This window comes from Bombina bombina, chromosome 1 (assembly GCF_027579735.1).
Source record: "Bombina bombina isolate aBomBom1 chromosome 1, aBomBom1.pri, whole genome shotgun sequence".
Lineage (NCBI taxonomy): Eukaryota > Metazoa > Chordata > Amphibia > Anura > Bombinatoridae > Bombina > Bombina bombina.
Genome location: NC_069499.1, coordinates 90,063,909 through 90,087,878, shown reverse-complemented (window position 1 = coordinate 90,087,878; position 23,970 = coordinate 90,063,909). Strand labels below are relative to the sequence as shown.

Sequence of the window (23,970 nt, the reverse complement as noted above, 5' to 3'; positions counted from 1 at the left end):
ACTTATGGGTTATGTCTGCAATCAGACATCTGTAGAAACCTGGGAAACTAAGATACATTAAATAAAAGTACACATTTTTGTTAAGTACACCCCATAACGCATCAAATGAGGGGCTACATGTATTGCTAGCACAAAAATAGACAATTTAATAAGTGAAATATGGCTCTTTGTTTTTAAGCAATGCAACTTATTCCATTAATTGCTGTGCACCCCAAATTCATGCTAGAAATACTTGTAGCCGCTCATTTGATGCACCAAGGGGTGTACTTTTTGAAAATGTGTGCTTTGTGTACCTCATTTTAATTTCTCAGGTGGCTAGAACTGTTTAATTGCTTTAACCAGTACAGTAAATACTAAGATGCTATTTTTGATAATTTATCAAAATTGACATGCCTGAAATAAAACAGTGGTGAAACAAAAACAGTGAAATGTTCTTAATTTCTGCTCATTTCAGACAGGTTACCTACTACAAATATTTATCCACACAGGTTTTGATGATAGAGCTTAGAAAAATAAAATTACATACTTTTATTTATTGAGTCAGGAGTAAAAAAATACACTTTTTTCACACTTTACGTGATATTTAAACCTGATGATACATACACATATAATAATAGTATATTTTGAATTTGCAGGGTCTGCTGAAAAAAACAATATATAGTTTCTATAGTTTATTCACAGAAACTTTACTTCTAAAAGTGTTTAAATGAGAATTGCAACAAAAAGCTCAAAACCAGCTTAGCACACAGGTGGGAAATGGTTTAGCAGCCAAAGGGTTAAGTAAAGACATTTTTTATATACACACGTCAGGATACAACAGGCAAAATCAGTTATTTCAAAATAAAAAAGGCAAACATGCTTATTGGGAAGCTTACTGGGAAGACATTAAAGGGGAGAAAATAGAGTAAACTTGCCCTTTAAAAACCATTACCTCTTCTTGTTTTCGGAACTCCACTTCCATCTGTTTATTACGTGGCTGGTTCTTCCCAATACCATGTCCAGTTATAAAGTTGCTACTAATGTAAGCAAGTTCAGGGTCTTGTTTCCCAGCTTCCTTTATCAACCTGAAATGTAATAACTCATTAAAATTAACTTACCCCCCACAAAAAAAAAAAAAATGAAGCCAGGACATCTAAATAGTCTCATTTAACATTTATAGGAAATAAAACAAATTATGCTTACCTGATAATTTAATTTCCATCAAGGGGGAGGAGAGTCCATGGCTTCATTCGTTACTGTTGGGTATTAAGAAGCTGGCCACCAGGAGGAGGCAAAGACACACCAGCCAAAGACTTAAATACCTCCTCAACTTCCCTCATCCCCCAGTCATTCTGCCGAGGGAACCAGGAACAGTAGGAGAAATATCAGGGTATAAAATGGTGCAAGAAGATGATTAAATTTAGGTCCGCCCATCGGAGATACAGGCGGGAGCCGTGGACTATCCTCCCCTTGATGGAAATGAAATTATCAGGTAAGCATAATTTATGTTTTCCATCTAAAGGGGAGGAGAGTCTGCGGCTTCATTCATTACTTTTGGGAACATATACCCAAGCTCTAGAGAACACTGAATGAAACCGGGAGGGTAAAAGGCGGAGCCTAATCTGAGGGCACAATAGCCTGTAGAACCTGTCTCCCAAAAACAGCTTCTGCAGAAGCAACAAACATCAATCTTGTAAAACTTTGTAAAAGTGTGTAAGGAGGACCAGGTAGCCGCCTTACAAATCTGCTCCAGAGAGGCCTCATTCTTGAAGGCCCAAGACTAAGCTACAGCTCTAGTTGAATGAGCCGTGATCCTCTGAGGAGGCTTACATCCCGCTGTTTCATAGGCCAAGCGAATCAAGCTCCTCAACCAAAAGGATAAAGAAGTGGAAGAGGCTTTCTGCCTCTTGCGCTTCCCTGAATACACCACAAAAAGAGATGTAGACTGTCTGAAATCCTTCGTAGCCTGAAGATAAAACTTTAGGGCCCCAACCACATCCAGATTATGAAGCAACCTCTCCTTAGAAGAACTACTATTTCCTGATTGATGTTACGGTTAGAAACCACCTTGGAAAGAAACCCCAAACCAGTGCTAAGCACAGCCTTATCCGCATGAAAAATCAGATGAGGCGGCTCACATTGCAAGGCAGCCAGTTCAGATACTTTGCATGTATATGCAATGGCCAACAGGAAGAGAACCTTCCAGGACAGAATCTTAATGTCAATGGAATGTATAGGCTCAAACGGAACCTTCTGCAATACCTTAAGGACCAAGTTTAAGCTTCATGGGGGAGCAGACTGTCTAAACACAGGCCTGATTCTAGACAGAGCATGAACAAAAGATTGGATGTCAGGGAGCTCAGCGAGTATCCTATGCAACAAGACTGATAATGCCGAAATCTGTCCATTTAACGAACCATCTTGGAGAAAGGACAGAATCCTGGATACCTTCACCTTATGCCAAGGATATCCATGCTTCTCACATCAGGACAAGTAAGTCCTCCACACCTTATGATAGATGCGACGAGTGACTGGCTTCCTTGCCTGAATTAGAGTATCAATCACACTTTCAGAAAAGCCTCTCTTGGCAAAGACATGGTGTTCAATCTCCACGCAGTCAGCCTCAGAGAATCTAGATTTTGATGTTGAAAGGGGCCCTGTACCAGCAGATCCCTGCGACAGTGTAACCTCAACGGCGGAGAGTATGACATCCCCACCAGATACGCAAACCACATCCTACGCGGCCACGAAGTAGCAATCAGAATGGCCGAGGCCCGCTCCTGTTTGATGCGTGCCACTACACAAGGTAGAAGTATTAACGGTGGGAAAATGTAAGCTAGGCTGAATTCCTAAGTAACCACTAAGGCATCTATCAGCTCTGCCTGGGGATCCCTGGACCTCGACCCGTATCGAGGCAGCTTGCAATTGAGACTCCGGCGTTCCCCATCTGAGACAAATCTCAGCAAACACCTTGAGGTGAAGAGACCATTCCCCCGGATGGAAGGATTGCCTGCTGAGAAAGTCCGCTTCCCAGTTGTCCAAACCTGGAATGTGAATCGCTGAGAGCGAGCAGTTGTGGGACTCCGCCAACTCTAGAATACGAGACACCTCCCTCATTGTGAGGAAGCTCCTTGTACCCCCCAGATGGGTTGATGTAAGCCACCGAGGTAATGTCGGTCTGGAATTTGATGAAACTGACCGACCCCAGAAAGGCCATACCTTCAGAGCATTGTAAATTGCTTGGAGTTCCAGGATGTTGATAGGAAGTAGAGACTCCTCCTTGGACCACGTTCCTTGTGCCATCCTGGCACCCCAAACAGCTCCCCATCCTGTCAGACTGGCGTCCGTGGTCACAATCTCCCATGACGGTCTCAAGAAGGATGTCCCCATGGACAGTTGCTCCGGACGAATCCACCAAGAGAGGGAGTTCCGAGTCCGAGCATCCAGGGATATCAGCTGTGATAGATCTGAATGATCGCTGTTCCACTGACTCAACATGCACAATTGAAGAGGTCTGAGATGGAACCTGGTGAATGGGATGACATATGCCTGAAACCATGAGACCTATCACCTCCATACATTGAGCCACCGATGGGCTTGTGGAGGACTGAAGGGCAAGACAGGTGGACGCACAATTCCTGTGTTGCTTATCTGTGAGAAATATCTTCATGGACATAGAGTCTATTATCGTGTCCAGGAACTCCACCCTGTTGCTGGGAACCAGGGAACTCTTTCCTGAGTTGATCTTCCAACCGTGAGATTGGAGCAAAAGAAGAGCCCTCAAATGATCCTCTGCGAGGCTGAGCAACGGCTCTTGAACTAGGATGTCGACCAGATAAGGCGCCACTGCAATGCCCCTGGATCTGGCCACTGCAAGCAGCGCCCCCAGAACCTTCGTGAAGACTCTCTGGGCCGTCGCCAGACCAATAGGAAGGGCCACAAACTAGAAGTGATGGTCCAGAAAAGCAAATCTTAGGAACCTGAAGTGGTCCCCGTGAATTGACACATGAAGGTAAGCGTCCTTAAAGTCGATAGTCGTCATGAACTGACCCTCTTGTTTCCATTTTGAATGATGGAACACTCAGAAACTTGTTCAAACACTTTAGGTCCAAAATTTGGCGGAACGTGCCCTTCTTTGGAACCACAAAAAGATTGGAATAGTACCCTAGACCCCTCTCTGCTAGGGGTACTGGTACGATACCCCCTAGAGAGGCAAGATCTCTCCCACACTCTAGAAAGGCCTCTCTCTTCTCTGGTCTTGAAGACAGGTTTGACAGGAGAAATCTGCCCTCGGGCAAATGGGATCTGAACCCTATCCTGTAACCCTGGGAGAAAACTTTGAGAACCCAAGGGTCCTGAAAGTCCTTCAACCATGCATCCGAGAACAGAAATAATCTGCCCCCTACGTGATCCGGAGACCGGTTGGGGGCCGCCCCTTCATGCTGATTTCGTCTTGGCGGGCTTCTTGCTCTGCTTAGACTTGTTCCAAGATTGAGCAGCCTTTCAAGATCCCTTGGACTGGTCCGCTTTCGCGGTGGGTTGCTGGCACTGGGCCTTGTCAGCACGAAAGGGACAAAAAGTAGATCCCTTAGGCTTAGCCTTCTTATCCTGTGGTAGCAAAGCTTCCTTGCCTCCCGAAACCGTGGATATGATCGAATCCAATGCTGGACCGAACAGGAACTTCCCTTGAAAAGGCAGGAACAACAGCATTGACTTAGAGGTCATGTCCGCAGACCAAGATTGTAGCCACAGAGGCCTGCGGGCTAAAACAGAAAAACCTGACACCATAGTATTCAGGCAAATAATCTACATATTGGCATCAGAGATTAAAGAATTGGCGACCTTCATAGCCTTGATCTTCTCCTGTACCTCGTCGATGGATGTCTCCCCCTCGACCATTTCACACAGGGATTCACACCAATATGTTGCAGCTCCAGTGACCGCCGCAACGCCCGCTGCTGGCTGAAAAACAAACCCCGTGTGCTGAAACATCTTTCTCAACATGTTTTCCAGCTTTTTATCCATGGGCTTTTTAAACGACAAACTATCCTCTAGAGGAAGTTGTCCGCTTTGCGAGCGTATAGATAGCCCCATCCACCTTAGGGATGGTCCCCCACAGCTCAAGCTGAGGGACTGGAAACTGTTTTTTAAAAGAAGGGGAAAAGGACGAACCTAATCGCTCCCATTCATTCTTAATAATATTTGCCAACTTAACGGGAACCGGGAAAGTCTGAGGTACTACCCTGTCCTTGTATACCTTGTCAAGCTTAGGATTCGCAGGTTCCTCAGGAATCTTAGTTTCCGGAACCTCCAGAGTAGCAATCACCTACCGCAGCAAAAAGCACATATTCTCCATCCTAAACCTAAAACCAGGCCCCTCCGCAGTCAGAGGTTTAGATGACCTGGACTCCGACCCAGAAAAGGCCTCCTCCAAAAAGTCGGAGTGGGCCTCGTCATCGTATAGAGCTTCTGGATTATCCATCGGCGTAGACCAACCCTGGGCCGGGCCGCCATGATACACCCTATGCTTGCACTTAGCAGAACGTGGTAAGGCATGGATCACTTTAGAAACCGCCGATTACAGTTGGTCCGCAAAGTCTGACGGCCAACTAATCTCTCCCGAAGGAGTAATGGTTGGACCATGGGCCCAATCTGAGATGAATGCAGGGAACGCACCTCACGGGACAAAGTACCCTCACAGGTTGATGGCTCAGTAGTACTAGACATCCGTTTACATTTAGATGATGTAACTTTATCAAGGCATGTGGAACATAGATGAGCAGGCTGATCTACCAGAACTTCTTCACAATAAACACAGGAATGAGACTTTGTTAGAGAGGGAGAGCACTCGAACGCATCAGAGTCCTCCATAGCTTGCGCTTTTGTTCGGACTAGCTTAATTTACAAAAGGCACCTTTATACCTCCAATGGCCAGGGCACTCACCACCTCCTAGGACCCGGACTACAGAAACCGTTACGACTCCTGTGCCACAGATCAACAGAGGAAGTAGATAGGCACACCGGTCACATGGAGTGCCTGGCAGGACCGCCCCTGCACTAGGCAAAAACACACCAAAAAGGGCCGCGCAATAATCCAGCAAGTAATCCTGAAAATTCGACACACTGCCAGAGCCTCATCTCGCACATAACGCAACAATGACATAAACAATATCATGTATAAATCCCCCCTGTTCATTAATCCCCTTTCCAGGAATATTAACCCTTGATAAAAAGGTGTCACACTGTAACCCTGTCTTCTTCTTGTTATTAATAAAAAATAAAACAATCTTACCAAAATCTATGCTGTGGAACAGGAACAGGGCCCTTCAAGTGTGACAGGTTAGTAGCCTCGCTCCTGACATGGACTTGAGTGTAGAAAGCAGGCAGCGAAACTCGTCAACGCTGATTGCTTGTGGAGCTGTTAAAAAGAGTCGGGATGGTTTTGCAGAAAAAGACTCTCCCTGCATCTCCGGACTCTAACTTTCACCCAGGCACTCACTGAGAGGCTGACAGGACTATTTAAAACTCCAGTCCCAATGCGAAGAGTACTACCCTCCATAAGAGACTAGTACGAAACTCCAGCACTTCTCTGCCATCCTCCTGTAACGAAAGGCAAAGAATGACTGGGGTATGAGGGAAGTGGGGGAGGAATTTAAGTCTTTGGCTGGGGTGTCTTCGCCTCCTCCTGGTGGCCAGGTTCTTAATTCCCAACAGTAATGAATGAAGCCGTGGACTCTCCTCCCCTATAGATGGAAATATATATTACATAACATCATAATAAAATAGTCCAGTAGTCAGCATATCCTTGCAGCATTTAGGTCTCTGCTAATGAGGCTGTATCCAAGTCTTGTTAAAGTGATGGTAAATCCTAGCGTTTGTGAAACGCTAGGATTTACCATTGGAACAAATAAAGGGGACTTTTAGTCATGAAGTATAAAATACTTCATGCTGAAAGCTCCTTTATTTGTTTGAAGCGTTCGCCGCACTGAGCTGCTCAGGCAGCCCACAGCACAAAGCTATTTTGCCGAGAGGTGACGTTTCCACCAGCTGTGCGGGCCAGTTGGCGCCACTGAAATTGGATGTATGTAAATATACAGATAAAGATTCCCTAAAGCTCTCTGGTGGGATTCAGTATTATAATGCCCCTCAGGGATGGTTTTAAAAAGGTAAATTTTTTACCTTGGGAACTCTTTGGGCTAGATTCATCAATTTGCAGACAAACAATGTTCACATGTTGTATGCATTTCATCACAAAATGTAGAGTGCATTTTGTTCCCATAATTTAGCATTGCACAAGGTAATGCTTGTGCAATTCCACCACTCTGTTCTAGCGCAACCAACTGTGTGAGAGCAGGTCTTGTCAATCACTTCAGTCGAGTACAAGGTGATTTTCATCTGCCAACTCTAAGTTAAACTGCTGCTTCACAAATATCATACAGGCTCAAATGAGTAAGCATGCAAACAATAGTGTCATTCACTCCATAATAAAGTCCTCTATGTATTTAAGGGGAGTTTGCAAATATAGTTTATGCTAAAGAGAGACACTAACTTTACATTATAATGCTCAGTAAAATAAGCTGCTGATCTCTCTCCATGACAAAGATATAATAATAATAATAATAATAATAATAATAATAATAATAATAATAATAATAATAATAATAATAATAATAATAATAATAATAATAATAATAATAATAATAATAATAATAATAATAATAATAATAATAATAATAATAATAATAATAATAATATATATATATATATATATATATATATTAATGATATATAATTGTTACAGGTAAACTCAGATATCCGGGTAAAACTGACGTTACCCAGCGGCTGGTGGGTAAAGCCTAATGTAAGATCATACATAGTGCTTTACCCGGGTAAGCCTAGAATTACCCAAACACTTCTGCATAAAGCCCATCTACACTATTTTTTTTTGCCTCTGCCTGAGTTTTTACAAAGGGGGCTTTGCCCTTCATGAACCTGAGGCAAAAAAAGATAGTGAAGATGGGTGAATTACAGCGTATCTTATATATGTTTGATGCAGTAATTTGCAAGAACTATTGTCTTCAAAGGACGAAAATAGTACTGTGATTAGCTTTATCCAGCAGTGTTTTGGTAATCCTAGGATTACGTAGGTAAAGCCAGATGTATGATCTTATTGATTTTAAAGAATCTTTGTTTTCAACACGTTTCTATTTTTGTTATTAAATATTGGAACTCCCTACAAGAAGTACAGTCTTGGATCAGGCATTAAAGCAGAGTTTTTTTAAACATAGCTCCTATCCATGACAGCATATCTGAAAAGGCTAAAAAGTGTGTCCATGTTTTAAATACTGAATGTATAACATTGTTGCAAACCTTGTTGCAGATTCTGCTGCCATATAGTGCACGCTTCTGAGCCTAAATAAGTATACTCTCTTTCAAACAAGGAAACCAAGAGAGGTAAAAACATAATTTATGCTTACCTGATAAATTTATTTCTCTTGTAGTGTATTCAGTCCACGGGTCATCCATTACTTATGGGATATTCTCCTTCCCAACAGGAAGTTGCAAGAGGATCACCCAAGCAGAGCTGCTATACAGCACCTCCCCCCAAATGTCATATCCAGTCATTCGACCGAAACAAAACAAGAAAGGAGAAACCATAGGGTGCAGTGGTGACTGGAGTTTTAATTAAAATTTAGATCTGCCTTAAAAAGACAGGGCGGGCCGTGGACTGAATACACTACAAGAGAAATAAATTTATCAGGTAAGCATAAATTATGTTTTCTCTTGTTAAATGTATTCAGTCCACGGGTCATCCATTACTTATGGGATACCAATACCAAAGCTAAAGTACACGGATAATGGGAGGAACAAAGCAGGAACTTTAAACGGAAGGAACAACTGCCTGTAGAACCTTTCTCCCAAAAACAGCCTCCGAAGAAGCAAAAGTGTCAAATTTGTAAAATTTTGAAAAGGTATGAAGCGAAGACCAAGTCGCAGCCTTGCAAATCTGTTCAACAGAGGCCTCATTTTTAAAGGCCCAGGTGGAAGCCACAGCTCTAGTGGAATGAGCTGTAATTCTTTCAGGGGGCTGCTGTCCAGCAGTCTCATAGGCTAAACGTATTATGCTACGAAGCCAAAAGGAGAGAGAGGTAGCCGAAGCTTTTTGACCTCTCCTCTGTCCAGAGTAAACGACAAACAGGGAAGAAGTTTGACGAAAATCTTTAGTTGCCTGTAAATAGAACTTCAGGGCACGGACTACGTCCAGATTATGCAAAAGTCGTTCCTTCTTTGAAGAAGGGTTAGGACACAATGATGGAACAACAATCTCTTGATTGATATTCCTGTTAGAAACTACCTTAGGTAAGAACCCAGGTTTAGTACGCAGAACTACCTTGTCTGAATGGAAAATCAGATAAGGAGAATCACAATGTAAGGCAGATAACTCAGAGACTCTTCGAGCCGAGGAAATAGCCATCAAAAACAGAACTTTCCAAGATAACAGCTTAATATCAATGGAATGAAGGGGTTCAAACGGAACACCTTGAAGAACTTTAAGAACTAAGTTTAAGCTCCACGGCGGAGCAACAGTCTTAAACACAGGCTTAATCCTAGCCAAAGCCTGACAAAAAGCCTGAACGTCTGGAACTTCTGCCAGACGTTTGTGTAGAAGAATAGACAGAGCAGAAATCTGTCCCTTTAACAAACTAGCAGATAAGCCCTTTTCTAAACCCTCTTGTAGAAAAGACAATATCCTAGGAATCCTAACCTTACTCCATGAGTAACTCTTGGATTCGCACCAATATAAATATTTACGCCATATCTTATGGTAAATTTTTCTGGTAACAGGTTTCCGAGCCTGTATTAAGGTATCAATAACCGACTCCGAGAAGCCACGCTTTGATAGAATCAAGCGTTCAATCTCCATGCAGTCAGCCTCAGAGAAATTAGATTTGGATGGTTGAAAGGACCCTGAATTAGAAGGTCCTGCCTCAGAGGCAGAGACCATGGTTGACAGGACGACATGTCCACTAGGTCTGCATACCAGGTCCTGCGTGGCCACGCAGGCGCTATCAGAATCACCGATGCTCTCTCCTGTTTGATCTTGGCAATCAGCCGAGGAAGCAGCGGAAATGGTGGAAACACATAAGCCATGTTGAAAACCCAAGGGGCTGCTAGAGCATTTATCAGCGCCGCTCCCGGGTCCCTGGACCTGGTTCCGTAACAAGCGAGACGCCATGAGATCCAGTTCTGGTTTGCCCCAACGATGAATCAGTTGAGCGAAGACCTCCGGATGAAGTTCCCACTCCCCCGGATGAAAAGTCTGGCGACTTAGAAAATCCGCCTCCCAGTGGCAAGAGTGAGACTCTGCCCAGCGAATTATCTTTGAGACTTCCAACATCGCTAGGGAACTCCTGGTTCCCCCTTGATGGTTGATGTAAGCCACAGTCGTGATGTTGTCCGACTGAAATCCGATGAACTCCAGTGTCGCTAACCGAGGCCAAGCAAGAAGAGCATTGAATATTTCTCTTAATTCCAGAATATTTATTGGGAGGAGTTTCTCCTCCTGAGTCCACAATCCCTGAGCCTTCAGGGAGTTCCAGACTGCGCCCCAACCTAGAAGTCTGGCATCTGTTGTTACAATCGTCCAATCTGGCCTGCGAAAGGTCATACCCCTGGACAGATGGACTCGAGAAAGCCACCAGAGAAGAGAATCTCTGGTCTCTTGATCCAGATTTAGTAGAGGGGACAAATCTGAGTAATCCCCATTCCACTGACTTAGCATGCATAATTGCAGCGGTCTGAGATGCAGGCGCGCAAATGGCACTATGTCCATTGCCGCTACCATTAAGCCGATTACTTCCATGCACTGAGCTACTGACGGGTGTGGAATGGAATGAAGGGCACGGCAAGCATTTAGAAGTTTTGATAACCTGGACTCCGTCAGGTAAATTTTCATCTCTACAGAATCTATAAGAGTCCCTAAGAAGGGGACCCTTGTGAGTGGTAATAGAGAACTCTTTTCCACGTTCACCTTCCACCCATGCGACCTCAGAAATGCCAGAACTATCTCTGTATGAGACTTGGCAATTTGAAAACTTGACGCTTGTATCAGAATGTCGTCTAGGTACGGAGCCACCGCTATGCCTCGCGGTCTTAGCACCGCCAGAAGTGAGCCCAGAACCTTTGTAAAAATTCTCGGGGCCGTAGCTAACCCGAAGGGAAGAGCTACAAATAGGTAATGCCTGTCTAGAAAGGCAAACCTTAGGTACCGATAATGATCTTTGTGAATCGGTATGTGAAGGTAGGCATCCTTTAAGTCCACTGTGGTCATATACTGACCCTCTTGGATCATGGGTAGGATGGTTCGAATAGATTCCATTTTGAATGATGGAACCCTTAGGAATTTGTTTAAGATTTTTAGGTCCAAGATTGGTCTGAAGGTTCCCTCTTTCTTGGGAACCACAAACAGATTTGAGTAAAATCCTTGCCCTTGTTCCGTCCGCGGAACTGGGTGGATCACCCCCATTAGTAAGAGGTCTTGTACACAGCGTAGAAAAGCCTCTTTCTTTATTTGGTTTGCTGATAACCTTGAAAGATGAAATCTCCCTTGTGGAGGAGAAGCTTTGAAGTCCAGAAGATATCCCTGAGATATGATCTCCAACGCCCAGGGATCCTGGACATCTCTTGCCCAAGCCTGGGCGAAGAGAGAAAGTCTGCCCCCCACTAGATCCGTTTCCGGATAGGGGGCCCTCTCTTCATGCTGTCTTAGGGGCAGAAGTAGGTTTTCTGGCCTGCTTGCCCTTGTTCCAGGACTGGTTAGCTTTCCAGCCCTGTCTGTAACGAGCAACAGTTCCTTCCTGTTTTGGGGCAGAGGAAGTTGATGCTGCTCCTGCCTTGAAGTTACGAAAGGCATGAAAATTAGACTGTTTGGCCTTTGATTTGGCCCTGTCCTAAGGAAGCGTATGACCCTTACCTCCAGTAATGTCAGCAATAATTTCTTTCAAGCCGGGCCCGAATAAGGTCTGCCCTTTGAAAGGAATATTAAGCAATTTAGATTTAGAAGTCACGTCAGCTGACCAGGATTTAAGCCATAGCGCTCTGCGCGCCTGGATGGCGAATCCGGAGTTCTTAGCCATTAGTTTGGTTAAATGTACGACGGCATCAGAAACAAATGCGTTAGCTAGCTTAAGTGCTTTAAGCTTGTCCATAATCTCATCCAATGGAGCTGTGCGAATGGCCTCTTCCAGAGACTCAAACCAGAATGCCGCAGCAGCAGTGACAGGCGCAATGCATGCAAGGGGCTGTAAGATAAAACCTTGTTGAACAAACATTTTCTTAAGGTAACCTTCTCATTTTTTATCCATTGGATCCGAAAAAGCACAACTATCCTCCACTGGGATAGTGGTACGCTTAGCTAAAGTAGAAACTGCTCCCTCCACCTTAGGGACCGTCTGCCATAAGTCTCGTGTGGTGGCGTCTATTGGAAACATTTTCCTAAATATAGGAGGAGGGGAAAAGGGCACACCGGGTCTATCCCACTCCTTGCTAATAATCTCTGTAAGCCTTTTAGGTATAGGAAAAACGTCAGTACACACCGGCACCGCATAGTATCTATCCAGCCTACATAATTTCTCTGGAATTGCAACCGTGTTACAAACATTCAGAGCCGCTAATACCTCCCCTAGCAATACACGGAGGTTCTCAAGCTTAAATTTAAAATTAGAAATCTCTGAATCCGGTCTCCATGGATCAGATCCGTCACCCACAGAATGAAGCTCTCCGTCCTCATGTACTGCAAATTGTGACGCAGTATCGGACATGGCTCTCACATCATCAGCGCGCTCTGTCCTTAACCCAGAGCTATCGCGCTTGCCTCTTAATTCTGGCAATTTAGATAATACTTCTGTCATAACAGCAGCCATGTCTTGCAAAGTGATTTATAAGGGCCTCTCTGATGTACTTGGCGCCACAATATCACGCGCCTCCTGAGCGGGAGGCGAAGGTACTGACACGTGAGGAGAGTTAGTCGGCATAACTTCCCCCTCATTGTCTGGTGATAATTTCTTTACAGATAAAGACTGACTTTTATTTAAAGTGACATCAATACATTTAGTACACATATTTCTATGGGGCTCCACATTGGCCTTCAAACATAGTGAACAAACAGATTCATCTGTGTCAGACATGTTTAAACAGACTAGCAATGAGACTAGCAAGCTTGGAAAATACTTTCAAATAAATTTACAAGCAATATAAAAAACGCTACTGCGCCTTTAAGAAGCACAAAAAAACTGTCACAGTTGAAATAACAATGAACCAAATCAGTTATAGCAACCAAATTTTCACAGTAAATGTATTCAATTAGCAAAGGATTGCACCCACCAGCAAATGGATGATTAACCCCTTAATACCCAAAACGGATAATCAATTTAACAATTAACGTTTTTATCACAGTCAAACACACTGTCACAGGTCTGCTGTGACTGATTACCTCCCTCAAAATGAATTTTGAAGACCCCTGAGCTCTCTAGAGACGTCCTGGATCATGGAGGAGGAAACAGGAAGACTGTGACTGAATTTTTACTGTGCAAAAAAGCGCTAAAATAGGCCCCTCCCACTCATATTACAACAGTGGGAAACCTCAGTTAACTGTTTCTATGCAGAAATATACGTTAGCCATGTGGAAAAAATTATGCCCCAATAAGTTTTATCACCAAAGTACCTCACAAAAAACGATTAATATGCCAGTAAACGTTTTAACATCCATTTTAAAGGTTATGTAGTGTTATTAATAAGCCTGATACCAGTCGCTACTACTGCAGTTAAGGCTCATACATTACTTACAGTATTAACAGCATTTTCTTAGTCAATTCCATTCCTTAGAAAAATATTTTACTGCACATACCTCGTTTGCAGGGGACCCCGCATGCTATTCCCTTTTCTGAAGTTAACCCAATCCTCAGAATGTGCGAGAACAGCCAGTGGATCTTAGTTACTTCTGCTAAGATCATAGAAAACGCAGGCAGATTCTTCTTCTAAATACTGCCTGAGAGAAAAACAGCACACTCCGGTGCCATTTAAAATAACAAACTTTTGATTGAAGAAATAATTAAGTATAAAAACTCCACACTCCTCTCACAGCCTTCCTACTATGTTGAGACTTGCAAGAGAATGACTGGATATGACATGTGGGGGGAGGAGCTGTATAGCAGCTCTGCTTGGGTGATCCTCTTGCAACTTCCTGTTGGGAAGGAGAATATCCCATGGATGACCCGTGGACTGAATACACTTAAAAAGAGAAAATAAAATTACACATTGAATCACAATTGTTTAATTTTGACTATGTCCCTTTAAAAGTATTTCAATTTAGCAAATTAATAAAAAAAAAAAGTTACACAAGCGACAGATTACCTGTTGAGAACAACTGCTGTGTATCGTCTTTCCACAAAGATGATGCCACATAAAATATTTGTAAACGGCGAGGGGAAGCATGTTTCGGTTTTCTCTTTTTCCTCAATCTCTTCGTCTTCATCATCATCCTCCTCAGAATCGCTCCAAGACACATAGTTATCCTGATTCCTATTGTTATACCACTCGACACTCTCAAATTGCTGCCGCTCATAAGGTTTGTATTTCCGCAGAATCTCTAGCAATTTTATGACTTTAGGGGTGACAAATTTCAGATCAAGTGAGGCAGGTGAGAAGTGCTCTTCACAGAGAGCATGGATTTTCCTTAAAATAGTGTCTGTAAACAGTAGGAATTTCCTGTGCAGCAACTCCTGCTCATGTTTTATGTATTTCTGTAGCTCTCTCACCATCATTCCTGCAACTTTATCGGCACACCACGGACCCAGAACCAAAAGAACTGCTCTACAGTCTGACAGAATCTATGGCAAAAAAATACACCAATTAGGTTTATAAGACAGTGAAACCGATTGTAATACAGGATAGATATGATAGAAAGAGTGAGCGAGAGCAAACGAGGAGAGTGAGAGAGACGAGGAGAGAGAGAGATATTATTATTATCGGTTATTTGTAGAGCGCCAACAGATTCCGCAGCGCTAATATATATGCAAAAGTTATCTAAAAGGGAACAAGGGAAAGTAAATTTTAGACTTCATTGTTAAATCAGAATTAGCACAAAAAATTTAAGAGACATTAAACTCAAAACTGAATTCCCCACAAAGGCCTAGATATCAAGTGAACTACAAGAACACTAGCAGTAATGTACATTAGGAACCAGTAGAACTTATATTATTGTGCTAGCCCAGTTATTCTTTAATTGCTCAAGAGATAGTTTTGGGCACGCTAACAATCTGCTCATTACATGGCGTGAGTAGACTAAACCACTTACATAAGAGTTCTATGGGTGTGCGCAGTAAAATTCATGTCAGATATCACTCAAGCATTTAGTTGAGTGAGTGCAAGTTCTTCATATTGTTCTGTGCTATATTATTGATGATTTGCTTCAGGTCTTAGAAAACATTACATTTTACAGTGATAACAAGTGTTAATGAGAAGTCAGGAGACATTTAATACCGGAGTCACTGAATGATGAAATTCTGATATATTCTTTTTACTTCACTGTGGTAAATATTGCCAAGAGCAGACCAGATTAAATTCCATTAAAATGGTAGATTTCATAAAAACAAAATTTATGCTTACCCGATAAATGTATTTCTTTCTTGACATGGAGTCCATGGATCATCTAATTACTATTGGGGAATACCACTCCTGCCCAGCAGGAGGCGGCAAAGAGCACCACAGCAAAGCTGCCAAACACCACCTCCCCTACCTCCAACCCCAGTCATTCGACAGAATCAAATGAGAGAAAGAAAGCAACAAGGTGCAGAGGTGTCTGAAGTTTAGTAAGCCTGTGTCCTTAAGAAAACAGGGCGGGCCAATGACTCACCGTGTCAAGAAATAAATGTATCAGGTAAGCATAAATATTGTTTTCTTTATAATGACACGATGAGTCCACGGATCATCAAATTACTATTGGGAATCAATACCCAAGCTAGAGGACACGGATAAGGGAGGGACAAGACAGGGAACCTAAATGGAAGGAACCACTGCTTGAAGAACCTTTTTCCCAAAAGAAGCCTCAGCCGAGGCAAAAGTATCAAATTTATATAATTTAGAAAAAGTGTGAACAAAGGACCAAGTTTCAGCCTTGCAAATTTGTTCCACAGACGCTTCATTTTTGAATGCCCAGGAAGAGGAAATAGCCCTCGTAGAATGAGACATAACTCTCTCAGGGGACTGCTGTCCAGCAGTTTCATAGGCCAAGCGAATGATACTCTTCAGCCACAAAGACAGAGAAGTAGCCGTAGCTTTCTGTCCCTTACGTTTTCCAGAGAAAACCACAAACAGAGCAGAAGACTGACAAAAATCCTTAGTCGCCTGTAAACAGAATTTCAATGCACGCACCATGTCCAGATTGTGCAGCAGACGTTCCTTTTGAGAAGGGTTAGGACACAAGGAAGGAACAACAATCTCCTGATTAATTTTCCGATCTAAAACCACTTTAGGGAGAAACCCTAACTTAGTACGCAAAACTCTTATCAGAATGAAAAATAAGTTAAGGAGACTCATACTGTAATGCAGAGAGCTTTGAAACTCTACAAGCAGATGAAATAGCAACAAGAAACAAAACCTTCCAAGATAACAACTTAATATCTAAAGAATGCATAGGCTCAAACGGAGCCTGTAGAAGAACTTTAAGAACTAGATTTAGACTCCAAGGAGGAGTAACCGGCTTAAACACAGGCCTGATTCTGACCAAGGCCTGACAGAACGATTGCACGTCTGGTACATCCGCCAGATGTTTATGTAACAAAATGGACAAGGAAGATATTTGACCCTTTAGGGAGCTTGCTGATAAACCCTTCTCCAAACCCTCTTGGAGAAAGGACAAAATTCTAGGAAATCAAACTCTACTCCACGAGTAGCCTTTGGATTCTGTCATGATTATATAGTAACCTAACTCTCTGTGCATCCTTTGCTGATCATGTCCTTGCACCTATCTAGAAAATCCCTCCCACTCACATCGTATAAAAGGATCAACTAACCTAGTGTTGATTGCTTAGAATTCTGTCTCTCTAACGCAACGGACCTACTCAGGATTCACTCTCCTCAGCAGCTGTTGCACCTGACACAGGATCTCTGCTCAAACGAACAGGCTGTGACGTCACACGCCACCGGAACTTTCACTTGCTACTCGCAATCTTCGTTGCAAGCGCTTACCGGCAACGGACCTCCTTGTTACCAATTAAAGCACCTATCTAAACGACTTGTACCTCTCTCTACTTGGTAAGATTCAAACCTAATGTCTTACCTTCTCGTCATACCGCAACTCTAAATAGAAACCTGTCAATACATAACCAAATTAGAATTACAAACAAGTAGGAAGGAAGGTTTCTGATCTTATGCCTGAAACAATATATCTTTCTTTGCACTGAAGTTTACTGCACACAAATATCAGTTAGGAGTTAGATACGCTGTTGTTATTTCTTGTCCTGTTAAAGGTTCCGCCTTGTATAAGTTGCTTCTGTATTTCTTATCATCACAACTTTATTATTTATGGTTTATTGTCTTGCACTTTGCATTTTTCATTCTTGTTGCTTAGCTGCAGATTCAGATTGAAACCAATATTAATTGCCAGACAGATATCTACTTACATGTTAAACAACTGTTGCGCCCTTGTTATATATATGTACAAGATATCTGCCTTACTACATTCACACTAATTTTTAAGGCTGCAGTTGTGGTTCAAAATTACTTCTTTTTGTTCTTTCTTCTGCCTTTTAGGAAAAGCAGAATAAAACCTGACAGATTCACACCAATGCAGATATTTACATCATATCTTATGGTAAATCTTTCCAGTCACAGGCTTACGAGCTTGAATCATGGTCTCAATAACCGTCTCTGAAAATCCACGCTTAGATAAAATTAAGTGTTCAATCTTCAAGAAGTCCGCTTCAGAGAAACTAGGTTTGGATGAAGGGCCCTTGAAGTAGAAGGTCCTTCCTCAATGGAAGTCTCCAAGGTGGAAGAGATGACATCTCCACCAGGTCTGCATACCAGATCCTGCGAGGCCACGCCGGTGGTATGCGGATCACCGAAATCCTCTCTTGTTTGATTCGAGCAATGACTCGAGGAAGGAGAGCGAATGGGAGAAATAGGTATGCAAGACTGAAATTCCAAGGTACCGCCAGAGCGTCTATCAGTACCGCCTGAGGATCCCTTGACCTCGACCCATACCTCGTAAGCTTGGCATTCTGCCGAGATGCCATGAGATCCAGCTCCAGCTGTCCCCATTTGAGAATCAAGTTGGAAAACACTTCCAGATGGAGTTCCCACTCCCCCGGGTGAAAGGTCTGTCTGCTCAGAAAATCTGCCTCCCAGTTGTCCACTTCTGGGATGTGGATTGCCGACAGGCAGCAGTTGTGAGACTCCGCCCACTGAATTATCTTGGCTACCTCTGCCATGGCCAAGGAACTCTGAGCTCCCCCCTTATGGTTGATGTAAGCCACTGAAGTTATGTTGTCCGACTGGAACCTGATAAATCGGGCCAAAGCTGAGGCCAGGCCAGAAGAGCACTGAAGATTGCTCTCAGCTCCAGAATGTTTATGGATAAAACAGACTCCGACCGAGTCCATGTCCCCTGAGCTATTAGAGAGCCCCAGACTGCTCCCCATCCCAGTAGGCTGGCGTCCGTTGTCACAATTACCCAGGTGGGTCTGCGGAAGCAGGTTCCCTGGGAGAGATGATCCTGAGACAACCACCAAAGAAGAGAATCCCTCGTCTCCTGCTCCAGATGTAATCATGGAGACAGATACGCATAATCTCCGTTCCACTGCCTGAGCATGCATAACTGCAGAAGCCTGAGGTGGAAACGGGCAAACGGGATGATGTCCATGGCTGCTACCATCAGACCGATTACCTCCATACATTGAGCCACTGATGGCTGAGGAGAGGACTGAAGCGCTAGACAGGAATCGAAAATCAGATTTCCTGACTTCTGTCAGAAAATGTTTCATTGGAAAGGAATCTATTATGCTTCCCAAGAAAATTACCCTTGTAGTTGGAACTAAGGAACTCTTTCCCAAATTCACCTTCCATCCATGAGATTGCAGGAAAGATAACATTTCCGTGTGGGATTTTGCTAGTTGAAAGGATGGCGCCTGAACCAGAATGTCGTCCAGATAAGGCGCCACTGCAATACCCCTCAATCGGAGCACTGCCAACAGGGATCCCAGAACCTTTGAGAAAATTCTGGGAGCTGTAGCAAGGCCGAATGGAAGAGCCACAAACTGGAAGTGTTCGTCTAGAAATTCAAACCTCAGAAACTTGTGATGATCCCTGTGGATGGGAATATGCATACTTTAAATCTACCGTTGTCATAAATTGACCCTCTTCCAAGGGAAGAATGGAACGAAGTGTTTCCATCTTGAAGGACGGTACTCTGAGGAATTTGTTTAGACTTTGGAGATCTAAAATTGGTCTGAAGGTTCCCTCTTTTTTAGGGTCCACGTACAGATTGGAGTAGAACCCCAGACCCTGTTAATGCATTGGGACAGGAACTATCACTCCCAGGTCGGAAAGGTCCCGAACACAGTGTAAGAACGCCTATTTTTTTTATCTGGTCTACAGATAGTCTTCAAAGCAGAAACCTGGCCCTGGGAGGAAAGGTCTTGAACTCTAGCTTGTATCCCTGGGACACGATGTCCACCGCCCAGGGATCCTGAAAATCCCGAACCCAAGTCTGAGCGAAGAAGGAAAGTCCGCCCCCAACAAGATCTGGTCCCGGATCGGGGGCAGGCCCTTCATTTTGCTTTTGAGTCAATAGCGGGCTTCTTGGATTGTTTTCCCTTGTTCCAAGATTGGTTGGGCCTCCAGGAAGGCTTGGACTGTTCCTGCTTGGAAGATGGAGAGGAAGGCTTACCATTGAACTTTTGAAAGCAACGAAAATTACTCTGACGTCTCTACTACTTATTCCTCTTGTCCTGTGGGAGGAAATGGCCCTTTCCTCCCGTAATGTTAGAAAAAATTTTTTCTGTCAAACCCGGCCCAAACAAGGTAATTCCCTTGTAAGGGATAGCCAAAAGCTTAGACTTAGATGACACATCCGCAGACCAAGATTTTAACCATAAAGCTCTGCGCGCCAGTACGGCAAAACCTGAAATCTTTGCTCCCAGTTTAATAACCTGTAGGGAAGCATCCGTAATTAAGGAATTGGACAACTTAAGGGCCTTGATGCTATCCTGGATCTCTTCGAGGGGAGTGTCTGTCCGAATAGAATCGGACAATGCATCACACCAGTATGCTGCCGCACTAGTGACGGTAGCAATACACACCGCAAGTTGCCATTGTAAACCCTGGTGTACATACATTTTCTTAAGTAACCCCTCTAATTTTTTGTCCATAGGATCCTTAAAGGAATAACTATCTTCTATGGGAATAGTTGTCCTCTTAGCTAGCGTGGAAATTGCCCCTTCCACCTTGGGTACTGTCTGCCAAGACTCCTTGACAGAGTCTGCTATAGGAAACATCTTCTTAAATATAGGGGATGGAGAAAAAGGGATACCCGGTCTCTCCCATTCCCTAGTAATAATCTCTGTAGCTCAATCTGGTACAGAAAAAACCTCTACCATGGAAGGTATATCAAGATACTCGTTTAGTTTACTAGACTTCTTAGGATTGACTACAACAGTAGTGTCGGAGTCGTTCAGGGTAGCCAAAACCGCCTTAAGTAACAAACGGAGGTGTTCGAGCTTAAACCTGAAAGATACAACTTCAGTATCAGCAAAAGGAATTACACAGAGTCTGAGATTTCACCCTCAGATGCTACCGAAGTATCTTCCTCATCAGACTTCTGGGAGGGGACATTCGGAATAGCCACGACTGTGTCAGCAACCTTACTCGCTTATTGTTTACATTTCCTCTTGTGCTTTCCCTGCAGCATGGGAAAAGAAAACAACGCATCAGATACAGCTGAGGACATGAGGGAAGCAATGTCTTGCAAAGTAACTCCAGTTGGAGTAATAGAGGAAGCGCAGGGCACTGGCTGTGTGGACGATAAATTCTGGGACGCTTGAGGAGAAAGCTGCGGCATATCTTGAACATTGTCAGAAGACTCCTGAACAGCATCCGCCTTAGACAATGTTGGCTCAGGAAAAAGAATATCCTATATCCCTGTAATGTAAAGTTCTCTCAATACATGAGGAACAGAAAGGGATTGGTGGTTCCACATTAGAATCAAAACATAAAGAACATGTAACATCTTGCAGGGCCTCTTGGTCCATCTTTATTAACTAATGAACAGAATAAATAGATAAAATGATATTTTATTTAGAAAATACCCCACACAAAAAACGTTACTGTTCCTTTAAATTTTAAAACAAAACTGCTTTATTTTTCTGCAATAAAAATATAAAGTATCACAAAAACCACTCCGGACAACCTTTACACCTCAGCTTAGCTTTGCTGAGGTGCTTACCTTCCTGACTGAAAACTGAGTGAATATTCTGCTTGTAAAACCGGACTCAACTTCTATTTTTCTGCAAAATGTAGACCGGTAACCGCAACTCTGCTAATGCCTGTGACAAAGCTATTTCTCTGCTACGGAACACAAGAAGTGTAGGGGGAAAAAGGCGCGCAACAGAAAATGCCGCCTCAGCTAACCCCGCCCATTGTGGGTGTTACAATGTTAACCTCCCTTTCGGCTGAATGTATTACCAAAGCCGCAGGGAGTAAAGGAACAATAAAAACACCACCTACTGAGCCATAAATCTCCTCGTCCCCAGTGCCTGCTATTGCTGCCAATAATAAATTATCCCCCCTAGCAATAGGCGAATGTCTCTTGTCCAAAAATCCTATTTTAAAAAAGTGCCATCCTTTTATTTTCTGCAATGGCAGCACGGCAGCTCACTAGGTTTGAGAGGCCCGTTCCCTCACATGGACCTGTGGATAAAAACAAAGACTGAGTAATCTTACTCAGGCTTGCACGATTAGGGCAGCATTAAATACATGGGAGGCGCAGTGAGGATTGTACCCCATAAGTTCCCATTGCTTGAAAGCCACTACTGCTCTACTGAAGTGATGGATATAGACTACAGCCACACCCTAGGACAAAGCAGAACAATCTTGCACTGCTGAAAAATAAACCAATCTTGCTTGAAGAATCTTCTTTCCAACACCTAAACTTTACCACTTCCTTGCTATAACGTAGGCAAAGAGAATGACTGGGGTTGGAGGGAGGGGAGGTGGTGTTTGGCAGCTTTGCTGTGGTGCTCTTTGTCGCCTCCTGCTCGGCAGGAGTGGTATTCCTCAATAGTAATTAGATAATCCGTGGACTAACCATGTCATTAGAAAGAAAACCAGATGACATTTAAAGTAATTCATAAACACACCAGCTGATGTGCAGCTTCACCCCCTTAAATGTTCTGAGGTCTCATACCCCCATTTAAATATAAAAAACATCAGAATAGACACTAGGAAATGTCACATTTGTTTGAAAGTTCAAGGTATATAATAGGGTTATAAAATGCTTTCATTAACAAATAAAACCTTCAACAATCTTATGATACCTAAAATGGTATTTAAAATTGATCAAAGACTAGTGAATCTATTGTGTAAAATCTTTTTTTTTGCTGCAACACGCCATAAAAAGGTAGTACAGTCAAGGAATTAAAATTACATTAAAAAATAAATGGTTAATGCTTTAATCCATAATAAAAAAGCTGATATACAGTAGTTTTATTATGTCCCTTTAAATAGGAACTAATTACTTTTCAATTTAAAAGGAGGGGGGGGGGGGTTGCCTCGTAATAGTCAGGTTGCAAAACAAATGCAGTGGAAACCTGCCATACCTGTTTAGAAATTAATATAGAATCTCTTTCTCGTGATAGTGAAGAAATATTACAGTCATCAAGAAAATGAAGTGCATCATCCACTTCACTTAAAAGTCTTTGATAAAGTCCACTTTTATCGATGAATGATCCGCAATCCAAAACAATTTCACATGGCTGAGACGCATATCTGAGAAATAATTTAAGAGAAAAAAAAATAGTGCAGATGAAACGTGTGCAAGTTATCAGTGGGAAAAAATACCATAACTGGTTTTGTATCAAATATTACAACATTTAAACCTGAAAATATTTAACGGACAAAAAATAAAAATAAATACTGTTTAAATCAATCCAAATGTTCTGAAAAAAACCTTGCGTAAAGGTGGTGCACATCTAAGATGGCCAGGTCCCTCACTTTCTCTAGTTTAGTGGTGGCTGACCTGTTGAGTCACAAAAGGGAACTGCTGCAAAATAGTTTGCCCTTATAGTTTTCTTGTCTCTATGATATGGACATCTGTGATATACAGAGAAAAAGAAAGAAAAAGAAAGAAAAAGAAAGAAAGAGAAAGAAAGAAAGAAAAAGAAAGAAAGAAAGAGAAAGAAAGAAAGAGAAAGAAAAAGAAAGAAAGAAAAAGAAAGAAAAAGAAAGAAAGAAAAAGAAAGAAAAAGAAAGAAAGAAAAAGAAAGAAAAAGAAAGAGAAAGAAAGAGAAAGAAAGAGAAAGAAAGAAAAAGAAAGAAAAAGAAAGAAAAAGAAAGAAAAAAAGAAAGAAAAAGAAAAACTCCCCCCCTAATATGCAATGAATGTTGTCCAATCAAATCTCTGGCCAGCTCCTACTATACAATAGGAGGAAGTGTTATGTATTTATTTATTTACTCTTTCGCTGCTAAGCCTTTTTGACCCCAGTGCTGGGCCAATTTTGAGCTTTTCTGCTACCTACATTTAAACCCCTATGGTAGTTCTATTTCAGCGAGTGACCCACACAAATTATATATTGTTTCTTTCAGCAGGCCTAGTAGATAAACAATATTCCATTATTACATTTATAATTCATGGCATAAGAGTTAGCTGTGCCAAAAACTGTAAAAAAAAATAATAAAGTGGACCGTGGACTCACTGTGTCAAAAAATAAAATTTAT

General features: G+C 42.6%; 1 protein-coding gene across 4 annotated transcripts in view; it reads right to left on the bottom strand.

Moving 5' to 3' along the window:
• Positions 1–23,970, bottom strand: part of DICER1 (dicer 1, ribonuclease III) — a 292,090-nt gene that overhangs the window by 188,481 nt on the left and 79,639 nt on the right. For all 4 annotated transcript variants that reach the window (XM_053697503.1, XM_053697504.1, XM_053697505.1 and 1 more), the window contains exons 9-11: positions 22,854–23,022; positions 14,392–14,867; positions 932–1,064 (exon numbers count right to left, since the gene is read on the bottom strand). In XM_053697503.1, coding sequence (XP_053553478.1) covers positions 932–1,064; positions 14,392–14,867; positions 22,854–23,022 — 778 coding nt within the window. The remainder of the gene's footprint in view (positions 1–931; positions 1,065–14,391; positions 14,868–22,853; positions 23,023–23,970) is intronic.